The sequence below is a fragment of the Magnolia sinica genome, chromosome 13, assembly GCF_029962835.1.
Source record: "Magnolia sinica isolate HGM2019 chromosome 13, MsV1, whole genome shotgun sequence".
NCBI lineage: Eukaryota > Viridiplantae > Streptophyta > Magnoliopsida > Magnoliales > Magnoliaceae > Magnolia > Magnolia sinica.
Genome location: NC_080585.1, coordinates 69425667 through 69437345, shown reverse-complemented (window position 1 = coordinate 69437345; position 11679 = coordinate 69425667). Strand labels below are relative to the sequence as shown.

The window sequence follows — 11679 nt, the reverse complement described above, 5'->3', positions numbered from 1 at the left end:
TCAAATTTATTCTCTTTGGAGAAAAATGAGACACTCAGCCATGGAAAAGCTCATTTTAAAGCCGAAATCATGGTCTGCAGCCTGTGGAATAACCTCCATTGCACATGAGTCAAGCTCTTAAGGGACCAGTTCATCCATGGGCCAACCCCCATACAGGTCGTGGTTAGGTCCGCTTGATCTCCCAATCCATGGCTTTTGCAGCATGGGCCATCACCGTTGATCCCGTCGAATGGACGGTTTTTACACGGTGTCATTCGCAAGGGACTCCAAACCACGTTTTGAGGATTTCTTGCGCTTCTTTTAAAACTTGTTGGGCGCAAGAACCCCACCTACTACAGTAGAGATAATGGGTTGACGGGCAGATTGTGGAACTTGGAAAATAGGGCTTATATGGTACTCTGGTAGACTTCAGTGCTTCATACTCGTGCGCACATATTTTGTACACGTGGCATATATAGCTTAAATCAAACGCCCAAGAGTGGGGCTTACTGTGGACCCACATGCCCAAAATCAGATTAGAGGATGATAATATCGAATTATTAGACATTCTTTGATTCAATCAGGACCATTGACTAGTCGCTGTTTCTACCTATTGGCAAGAAAGCTCGAAGTACTCTTTAGCTTGAACAAAAAAAAAAAAAGAAGAAGAAAAAAAGATGCGAGTACGAGGGATGCATTTTGGACCCCAATCATGGAAGCGGACTAGGTGCGTCCCTGACCATGGGGCCCAAGCTTCTATATCTAAACTGTCCATTCGTTTTTCCAGCTCATTTTTGGATATCAGAAAAAAAAAATGCAGATTCAAATCTCAGGTGGACCACACTATAGAAAACAGTCATGATTGAATGCTCATGATTAAGAACTTCCTAGGGCCCACCTTATATTCATGTTTATGTGCCATCCAACCAGTTTTTAAGCTCACACATATCTTTGTAAAAAAATAAATAAATATGAGCTTGATCCAAAACTTTCATAGCCCATGAGAAGTTTTCAATGGTCAAATGTGGTGCGGTTCACTTGAGAATTGAATCTGCTTCATTTTCTGAGTTCATGCTCTAAATTGAGCTGGCAAAAAGGATGGACTGCGTGGATACACGATACATACATTAAGTTGGTCCCCACCAGGCCGAGGCTGCACCTAATCCGCTCTTAGGGCTGGGCATTTTCGTCAATATGTAATACTATAGTCTAATGAAAAGTAGATGGGGTGAGTCACAAGGCATCTTCCAACAACCACGAGGACAAGGGGTAGTTGCAAACAGTCACCTCTCCTTTCGTCCCAATAATATATAAATGCATCTGATATTGTTATCCCCAAGGCAGACCTTCTCATACTTTCATTTCTCTCATCAGCACCCTAAAGAGATTTTCCATTAGTAAGTTCTCCTTCTCTCTCTCTTCTTATTTTCATTTCTTTAATTTTATAGTTTCGCTTTGCTATTCATTCTCATGTAGAATGCATTGCATTTTGGACAGTAAAATTACCACAAATTAAAAAAGTAGTAGAGTTAAGAATTGTAAAGCCCGCTTGTATGTATGGAATCCAACCCATCCAACAGGTGCATCCTACCATGCACGAGCCAGAAATCACGCTGATGCATTCATCCGGTGGCCCCTGTATGAATTTTAGAGGTTTTAGGTGGCACAAATCTTTTTTTTTTTAATGGTGTCATCACCTAATGATAGGATGACCTGTTGTTTGGGCATCCAATCATCATTCCGTGGAAGTGACTAAAGCATGAGTGGCAAGGTCCGAAAGGTTGGTCATGAGCAAAATTTTCCGATCAACGGCTACAAAGGGCCTAGCGGCCAGCCGGACTCATTTGCCATCCCTCCATGGGCTGGGCTTCTTTTAACATGTGCTGGTGTCCAATTCTGGCAAGGAGGGCCATGGTTCGATAATCCAGACCATTGATCTGTTGCATACCATTGGGAATGGACTACGCACGACAATCTTAACCTTTGGGTGTGGCCTATTGTAGATTAGATATGCTGTTAGGAAGAGATGCCACAACAGTTCGCATTCGACTGAAAATTCTCCCGACATTGGATACTGGAATTGATCAATCCGGCACATTTTGAGGGAAGGTCCATCCACAATGATTTGGATCACCCAAACCATGAGCAGTACATGTGGATATTTACACATCATATAATTCCTCGAAAAAGTTTAGTAGTTGTTGTGGTGTTTGTTATATCTATGATGCGTGGTGTGCAGTGGGCTCTGAAGTGGTAATAGTCGACGAAGTTCCCTTCCATCCACAAATCACAACTACCAAACCCTTGAATTTGCTTGGTCACGGTACGAATTCCCTCCATTATTTCATGTCTTTAATGTTCTGATTATACTGTTGACATCGGACCAACTTTACTGCTTTCAAGGGACCCATGTTGGATGGCAGTAGTGTGATCCGAGTATGCCCACTTGACCTTTTCATCTCCAGATGTAGGCCCAGCCATGAATGGGGGCTTGTTTGGATTAACATAAATTGCGGGAAAAGAAATATTATTTCTCATGTTTGTTTACCAACGACATTTTTTAAAAAAATGAACGTTTATATTCAAAATATATGTTTTTCAAAATAAAATTTCTTCTTTATTTATTTATTTATTTATTTATAATTGCCTCAATTTAAGGGCACTTGATCAACAACTTAGATGAAATATCGCCTGTGTCCACAGAGATTCTTGTGAGTAGGCCCACATAAGTTGTGCATCCGGTTGAATTTTTGTCCTGGTGCCGAACATTGAGGACGACACTAATGTACAAAGTTGTTTTGACATTTTAAAATAACATGGTGGGATGACACTCTTGTACGGAGTAGATTTGCCATAGAGAACATGGCGGGCATCACGGAAGATTACTATGGGCCACCTTAATGTATGTATTCCATGTGCACCTAGTCAATGTATTTTGCTAAATCATTTTAGGGCATGAGCACAAAAATGAAACAAATTTAAATCTCTTGTGAACCATGCTAGGGAAACAAGGGTGATTGGAAAAAAATTGAAAACAAATATATAATTTTTAAAAAAATTGAGAAATTAAAAATATTGAGGTTTGAAAAAAAGAAGTTGAGAAATTTGAAAAAACAAATAAATTTGTAAAGTAATTGATAATTTTAAAGCAAAAAAAAAAAAAATTGAGAATTTTGAAAAAAAAAATTAAGAATTTTGAAAAAAAGATTTGAGAATTTTGGATTTTTTTTTTTGATAAATCTTTTTTTTTTAAAAAAAGGTTGAGAATTTTGAAAAAAATTGAGAAATTAAAAATATTGAGGTTTGAAAAAAAGAAGTTGAGAAATTTGAAAAAACTAATAAATTTGTAAAATAATTGATAAATTTAAAGCAAAAAAAAAAATTGAGAATTTTGAAAAAAAAGATAAAGAATTTTGATAAAAAAATAATTGAGAATTTTGGATTTTTTTTTTGATAAATCTAAAAAAAAAAATTGAGAATTTTGAAAAAAAAAAAAAGAATTTTGAAAAAGTCAAGAATTAAAAAAAAAAAAAAAAAAAGAAATTAGAAAAAAACAATGATAACTTTGAAAAGAAAACTAAGAACTTAGAAAAAATATATATTTTTTCTTACCATGGTTGTTTCCCATAGCAAGGTCTACCCGGGATTTGGGTCTACTTCATTTTTGGGCTATTGCCCTAAAATGATCTAGGAAAATGGATGCATGACTTAGATGTATAAGGGCTGCACCATCCTAGCTGAGGTTGGAGCATCACTTAACCTGCTCCCTATTTCAACATGATGCTATAGCCGCCCTTTTTGTTCAAGTTGGTGATGGCAAAGATCTTTGGGCCCAACAATGATATATGTATTATATCTACATCGTCCATCCATTTTGCTAACTTAATTATTTCAAGGCATTAACACAAAAATGAGGCATATTCAAAATTTAGGTGGAAACAATGGCGATTGGAAAAAAATTGAAAACAAATATATAATTTTGAAAAAAAAATAAAGTTTGAAAAAAAAGAAGTTAAGAAATTTGTAAAATAATTGATAATTTTAAAGCAAAAAAATTTGAGAATTTTGGATTTCTTTTTTTTTTTTTTTTGATAAATCTTTAAAAAAAAAAAGTTGAGAATTTTGAAAACAAAAAAAAGAATTTTGAAAAAAATTGAGAATTAAAAAAAATAGAATTTTGAAAAAAAAAAATTGAGAATAAAAAAATTTATAACTTTGAAAAGAAAATTAAGAATTTAGAAAAAAAATATATTTTTTCTTACAATGGTTTTTTCCCATAGCATGGTCCACCCGAGATTTGGATCTGCTTCATTTTTGGGCTATTGCCCTAAAATGATCTAGGAAAATGGATGCATGTCTTAGATGTATGGGGCCTATGATAATGGCTGCACCATCTTGGTTGAGGTTGGAGCGTCACCTAATCCGCTCCCTATTGTAACCGGATATTGTAGTAGTTGCCCTTTTTGTTCCAAGTTGGTGATGGCATAGATCTTTGGTCCCAACTACGATGTATGTATTTTATCTATACCGTCCATCTATTTTGCTAACTTATTTTAAGGCATTATCACAAAAATAAGGTATATTCAAATTTTATGTGGAAACAATGGTGATTAGGAAAAAATTGAAAGCTAATATATAATTTTGAAAAAAAATTGAAGTTTGAAAAAAAGAAGTTGAGAAATTTGTAAAAGAATTGATAATTTTAAAGCAAAAAATTTGAGAATTTTGGATTTTTGCTTTTTTTGAAAAAAAAGTAAGAATTTTGAAAAAAAAAGCGAGAATTAAAAAAATTAGAATTTTGAAAAAAATAATTGAGAATTAAAAAAAAATGATAACTTTGAAAAGAAAATTAAGAATTTAGAAATTGTTTTTTTTAGTTTCTTACAATGGTTGTTTCCCATAGCATGGTCTACCTGAGATTTGGATCCGCTTCATTTTTGGGCTATTGCCTTAAAATGATCAAGGAAAATGGATGCATGACTTAGATGTATGGGGCCCATGGTAAGAGCTGCACCATCTTGGTTGAGGTTGGAGCATCACCTAATCCGCTCCCTATTCCAATGGGACACAGTAGTAGCCACCTTTTTTGTTCCAAGTTGGTGATGGCATAGATCTTTGGGCCCAACTATAACGTATGTATTTTATCTACATTGTCCATCTATTTTGCTAACTTATTTTAAGGCATTAGCACAAAAATGAGGCATATTCAAATTTTAGGTGGACCATACCATTGTAAATAATAGTGGTTGAATGCCTACTATTCAAAACTTTCTAAGGCCCAATGTGATGTTTGGTTGCCATCCAACTCATTGATTGGATCACATGGACCTTTACGAAATGAAAACACAAATATTAGCTAGATCCAAACTTTTGTGGCCCCAACGAAGTTTTTAATGGTGGGCATTCAATCGCCCGCTGTTTATTATGGTGTGGTCTACTAGAGATTTGGATTTATCTCATTTTTGGGCTAAGCCCTGAGATGAGCTGAAAAATGACGAACAGCATGGATAAAACACATACACCATTATGGGCCCATAGAGCTTTTACAGTGCCAACCTGCACCTAGGATTGTCAACGAGCTGGGCCTGGGTAGTTCTCAGCCCGGATTTTGAACTGTTTTGAGCTAGGCCGCTGGGCTGACCCTATCAAATTATGATATTTTAGACCCGAGCCCGGCCCATTGACACCCTACCTGGACTGCTTGCAGAGGAGTCACACGCAAGGCTAATTCCGCGAAACAGGGACGGATTAGCTGTGGCAACCGCCTTACCCAACACGGTGCAACCTTTACCGTGGGCTCATCTTGATGTGGATTAGCTGTGGTAACCGCCTTACCCAACACGGGTGCAGCCTTTACCGTGGGGCTCACCTTGATGTTAAGCTATATCCTGGCCGTCCATCTACTTTCCAAGATCATTTTAGTGCATGATCCCAAATGTGAAACATATCCAAATCTCAAGTGGACCATATCATAGGAAACAGTGGTGACAAATCATTAAAAACTTGAGCCTACATAATGCACAATCATATCAAAGGTGAGCCCCACATGATGGATGCCCACATCAAAGTGTGGCCCCACATGATGGATGATTCACACCAAGCATGCCTCACCTGATGGACAGTCCACATCAAAAGTGGGACCCACATGATGGATGGTGAACATTAAAGGTGGGACCACATGGTGGAAGGTTGACATCAAAAGTCGGCCTACATGATGAATGACCCATATTGAAGGTTGTCCCCCACATGATGGACAGTCCACAGTAAAGGTGGGACCCGCATGATGGATGGTGGACATAAAATGTGGGTCCCACATGATGGATGGTACACAGCAAAGGTGGGACCCACATGATGGACGGTGGACATAAAAGGTGGGTCCCACATGATGGATGGTCCATGTCAAAATGTGGCCCCGCATGATGGACTATCCACATCAAGTGGGCCCTACATGATGGACAATTTACAACAAAGGTGGGACCCACATGATGGATAGACAACATCAAAGGTGGGCTTGCATGATGAACGACCCATGTTGAAGGAAGGGCCCCACATAATGAATGGTCCACATCACGGTGGGCCCACATAATGCACCATTCACATCAAAGGTGGCCCCCACATGATGGATGATCCAAATCTAAGTGTGGCCCAGCATGATGGACCATCCACATCAAGTGGGCCCCACTTGATGGAAGGCCAACGTCAAATATGGAATCCATGTAATGGATGATGGACATTGAAGGTGGGTCCACATGATGAATGGCTCGTATTGAAGGTGGGGCCCCACATAATGAATAGTCCACATCAAAGTGGGCCACATAATGGATGAAGTGGGCCTCACCTAATGCATGGCCCACATCAAAGTATGACCCCTTGTGATGGACAATTAATATCAAGTAGGCCCCACCTAATGGATGGTCTAGTCTAAGGTCTCCCGTATGGATGACCTATATCTAAAGTGACCCAACATGATAGATGATCCACATAGAAGGTGAGCCCCATACAATGGATGGTGGACATCAAAAGTGGGCCCCATATTATAGACAATCCACTGGAAAGTGGTGCCCACTTGATGAACACATTAAATGTGGACTCCAAGTGATGTGTATTGGACAATGAGAGGTCCCACATAAAAGATAATTAGCATTAAATGGTGCCCACCACATTATGGATGGCCTACATCAAGGTGGGCCCCACATAGTGGACATCAAAGGTTAGTCCCTAATGATGGATGGTCCACATATACATGACCCACTTTGAAAGTTTGGCTCACATGATGGAGGGTCCATATCAAAGATGGGCTTAATATGATGGACGATATACATCCAATGTTTGATATAATGGACGGCCTGAATATCTTAAAACATAAAGATTGTAGCCATTCATATATATATATATTTGGGCACGATCTGTCAATGGGTGGGGCTTGAGCCCGCCAAAATCAGAATTTCAAATAGGCTCAGCCTAAAACAGTTCAAAAATTGGGCCATTGATAGCCGTATTGAGATCCACCTTAACAAAACAACTATATGAATTGATTTTACATAGAGTTGTTGTAATATTTAAAAATGACATCTGCCATCCTTAAAAAAAGCTCTTATAACATTTTTATCAAATATACTTATTTTAAATAAGAGCTTTTTACGTTTTGGAAAAAATAATTTTACCAAATGAGATTTATTTAAAACATGAGAGCTTTTTTTCTTCTGGAAAAAAATAATTTTACCAAATAAGCTTTATTTAAAACAAAGAGTTAGAATAAAAAGAGTTTATTAAATTAGCTTTTATTCGAAAAACTTTTATTAAATTAGAGTAGAGATGCCAAGCAAACATAAATGTTCTAAAGTTTGAGCCGGGCATAGCCTGTTTGTTACTTTAGATGAAAGCCCAAGCCCAACTCTAAATTACAGTCACAAAAGGCAAAACGCCATTTTGATTTAAATGGCAGTTCTTGTGTCGTTTGGATGTACTTTGCAAACACCCATCTCAACGCGAAAAGGCTGACTTGGTCTGAAAAAGCAGGCTTAAAACTCCCCCTTTTGGAAACCCACTTCTAACGAGGTATGTCCAAATGGCCCACGTCTGGTATTGCCCAGCCTAACCCATGAACTCTTTCTACCCAACACCCTATTGTCTCTGTTGGGCGGATCCAACTGCGAAAGGGGGGATTCCTAGAGAAGGGATTTTAAGCTTCCTTTCTAGGTCAACTCGATAAAAACCAATTGGATTTATCAAATTGCCATTTTTAGCCCATTTTATAGAGGGTGCCGGTGAAACGAGGCTTTGCAATGTGCATCCCAACACACAAATAAATCCCCGGTCTTGGGGTGTAGCTAACAGTGGGGTGTGTGTACTAACGTGTTAACCTTTGAAAAAAAAAAAAACCGGTTTGGCTTCTCAACCTCTGCCTTGGACGTTGCCTCCAAACGGGCATCTGGATCTTTGTATTGGTCAATTATAGATTGGCCAATCCAAATTCTGACCAATTTATAGTCTGGGAATTCTCTTAGGATTGACCAGTATCTCAAAATCTGGCCGAGTCAAGTTAACTCGGCCACGTACTTGATTCGGTCACTTTTCAATTTGAGTCAGCAAGTTTGTGTTTTTTTTTTTTTTGAGAACTATGCACAATAGGTATTTGAGATTATGGGCTAACAGGTGTTTGTGTGCACAGGTATCACTGATATTGAGATTCATTTTCTTCAAATAAAGTTTACTGCAATTGGGGTCTATTTAGAACCACAGGTTGTTGAGCATTTACAGCAATGGAAGGGAAAAACGGGTAGTGAACTCGCTGAAGATGATCTCTTCTTCGAGGCTCTTGTCGCAGGTAAAAATTAAAAAAAAAACTCATATCATAATTATGGGCAATGGGTTGGATCACTGAACTCTACGTTTCTTGAGGCTGAGTACCCTATTATTCCTCTTCATTAGGTCAGGCCACCTTGCTCTGGGCTGAGAATGGGTTCCACTATAGGGTTGTAATTAGTGGGCCCTATACCACCAAACAAATGTTCCAAGAACGAGCAGTAGAAACTCCCATCTTCCGTTGGGCTCTAGACTTTTGACTTCATGTCGTCCTCGCTAGTATGGTTCAAGTATGTAAGCTGCCTCTAATGGATCGAGCTTCATCATACCATGGATAGGCCAAGGTGGCCCAGTGGCTGAATGGACTTCCAATCTGAGCTTGAAGTGTGCCTATTGGGCTGTGCCATGAATGATCTTTGATTTGAGACCCACTAAATAAACATGATGTGCTAAAGTTTTGAGGGTCCCTGAAAGTCCAATTAGGCTAGGTTTAGGTTTGCCCGAGTGGCCCATAAAAAATCTGGAATGTCCATTTTGTAGTCTGTTGATGGCAGGGTTGTGATTTTCTAGTAAGGAAGGACATGAAATTTGTGCTGTCCATCTTTTTCTAAATTTCAGAGTAAATTACATTAGTTATGTGAGTTTTTGCATTATAAACATTCACATGTCGCTGTTCTTATTTTCGTTTTCTTTTTCCCTTCTTTCTGGCAGCTCCCGTGGAGAAATTTATCAGAGTTGTGGTGATAAAGGAGATAAAAGGTTCTCAGTATGGCGTACAGCTAGAAAGCGCTGTGAGAGACCGGTTGGCGGCAGTCGATAAATACGAAGAAGAGGAAGAGGAAGCGCTAGAGAAAATTGTGGAATTCTTTCAGGCCAAGTACTTCAAGAAAAACTCCATCATCACCTTTCATTTCCCGGCCACGTCCCAAACTGCTGAGGCAAGCAATATATAGTTGCAATATTCTCTCTCTCTCTCTCTCTCTCTCTCTCTCTCTCTCTCTCTCTCTTCCATAATTAAAATGATTCAATTATATACTAATGTGTTTAAGGTCAACGATCCAACTATATTCTGTATACTAGGTGTATACAGCAGTACCTTCCCATTGATGGCCCACCTTTTGGATGGTCCATGACTTAAATTGCACCAGTTCAGTCCTTCCACTCATGAGTTAAATTGGATGGTCCAATTCGATGGGAATGTGCACTAATTGAGCCTCTGACCTTAAACACTGCAACCTCTGTATCCTACTTGCCATGAAATGAGGTTAGGCCAAAGGAGACTACTGATCTATTTGCTGCAGTTAAGTGACCACGATCGTGTGGTTAGCAATGATGCAGTCTATGACACGAGATTTAGTTTTTAAAATCTTCCTGCATTGGATGCAGATTGGATTTCTGACTGAAGGAAAAGAGGAAGTGAAACTCAAAGTAGAGAATGGAAATGTCGTGGAGATGATCCAAAAATGGTACCTGGGTGGGACCCGGGCAGTGTCCCCGACAACAGTGGCATCCCTGGCCAATGCTCTGTGTGCTTTATTATCTGAATAAGATGTGATTTCCCCATGGGTTGCTCTAGTTTGGATTAAGCTAGGGATCTTTGTAATCCCAGGAAGCCTTTTTCTTTTTCTAGAGCATAAAGTGTGAAGAGCTTTTCTAGTGTGGTTTTGAAACTTCTCTTAAGATGGTTATGTGCTTAAGACATCAAATGAAAATTGAAGAGCCTTGGATGCTCAGGGGTCTTCTCTCCTCTTTTTATTTTATTTTATTTTATTTTAATTTTTTAAAGTTAACTATTGGATTTTATTAGCAGGGATGAATCCCATTTATTCATTATTTATGTTTTTGGTAGATGGGTTTGGTCCACCTGATCAATCACTGGATCTGACCTGAAAAAAAAGAAAAGAAAAGTAATTTAGGTATGAAATTGGACCCACTAGGTGTGAAATATGACCACCAAATGGACTGCGCCTTAAACTGCTCAAGGTTGACCGGGTCCAACCTGTCCTAGACTTTTAAATGGTTGGGATTTGGATCTTTCAACAATAATAATAATAATAAAAAAAACTTGACTCTAGCTCGATCTAGGACCAACCCTTGAAATCCCTCGAGTCTAAAGAAGAACATGTTGTTGGGCGCTTAATAGGCAATCAATACTCAATAAGAAATTACAGATTATACCAACTTAGGCATGGCCGTATAGATGTCTATTTGGTGTTGTTAGATCTGATATCTAAAATGCTTCATCTTATCATTTACATAATAATTAAGGTTTTTATGCATCTTGATGTAGAGTGGGTCGCGGAAAGTTTCATGGGCAAAGGTGGATTAGAAAAGGCCCGATCGATGACAGAAGTGATCCGGATCATCAAACCTTAAATCCGGCGTGTCTCGCAATCCGAAATGAGTTATTGGACGTAAAATATATGATTTTGGGGTAGGACGAGCTACTATGCCGGGTTGCGCAAGCCGGATTTGCGAAATACCATCAGATCAACAACCATTGCCCTATTTTAATTCCGTTTTTACTATAAATAGTAAGTTTTAGTTTGATTATAACTCTTCATCCGTTGGGCTTTAGGAGTTGCACCCAAAGTAAAAAGTGCTTAGAATAATTAGGAGAACAAAGTTGTGAAGCCAAATAGGACACTTGCTATTTTTGACCGAAAACCTTGCACACTTGTAGACATCACGATCGTCTATAAATTGTAAGTTTACTATTTATAATAAGTTGCGAATTCTAGGAGTTTTAGCTTGTAGTTTGATTCTGAAATATCTCTCATTGCTTAGTATCCCTATTTATAGGGTTGTGAATTCATTTATTTTAGGAATCAATCAAATTATGAATTTTATAGAATTTATTTCTATTTTTCGTGCTTTCTTTCCTCGTGGATTCAA

The 11679-nt window shown here is 38.4% G+C and overlaps 1 protein-coding gene across 1 annotated transcript; it reads left to right on the top strand.

Moving 5' to 3' along the window:
* The first annotated feature begins 1232 nt into the window (after positions 1 to 1232).
* LOC131223841 (chalcone isomerase-like protein 2) lies at positions 1233 to 10544 on the top strand. Its single transcript, XM_058219366.1, has 5 exons — positions 1233 to 1376; positions 2219 to 2302; positions 8651 to 8806; positions 9496 to 9722; positions 10171 to 10544. Coding segments are annotated over exons 1-5 (630 nt in total). The 5' UTR covers positions 1233 to 1375; the 3' UTR covers positions 10333 to 10544.
* The last annotated feature ends 1135 nt before the right edge of the window (positions 10545 to 11679 follow it).

Coding starts and splice junctions, on each gene's coding strand:
- LOC131223841 (XM_058219366.1), top strand. Junction 2,303..8,650: donor CTTGAATTTGCTTGGTCACG/GTACGAATTCCC, acceptor TTGTGTGCACAG/GTATCACTGATATTGAGATT. Junction 8,807..9,495: donor CTTCGAGGCTCTTGTCGCAG/GTAAAAATTAAA, acceptor TCTTTCTGGCAG/CTCCCGTGGAGAAATTTATC.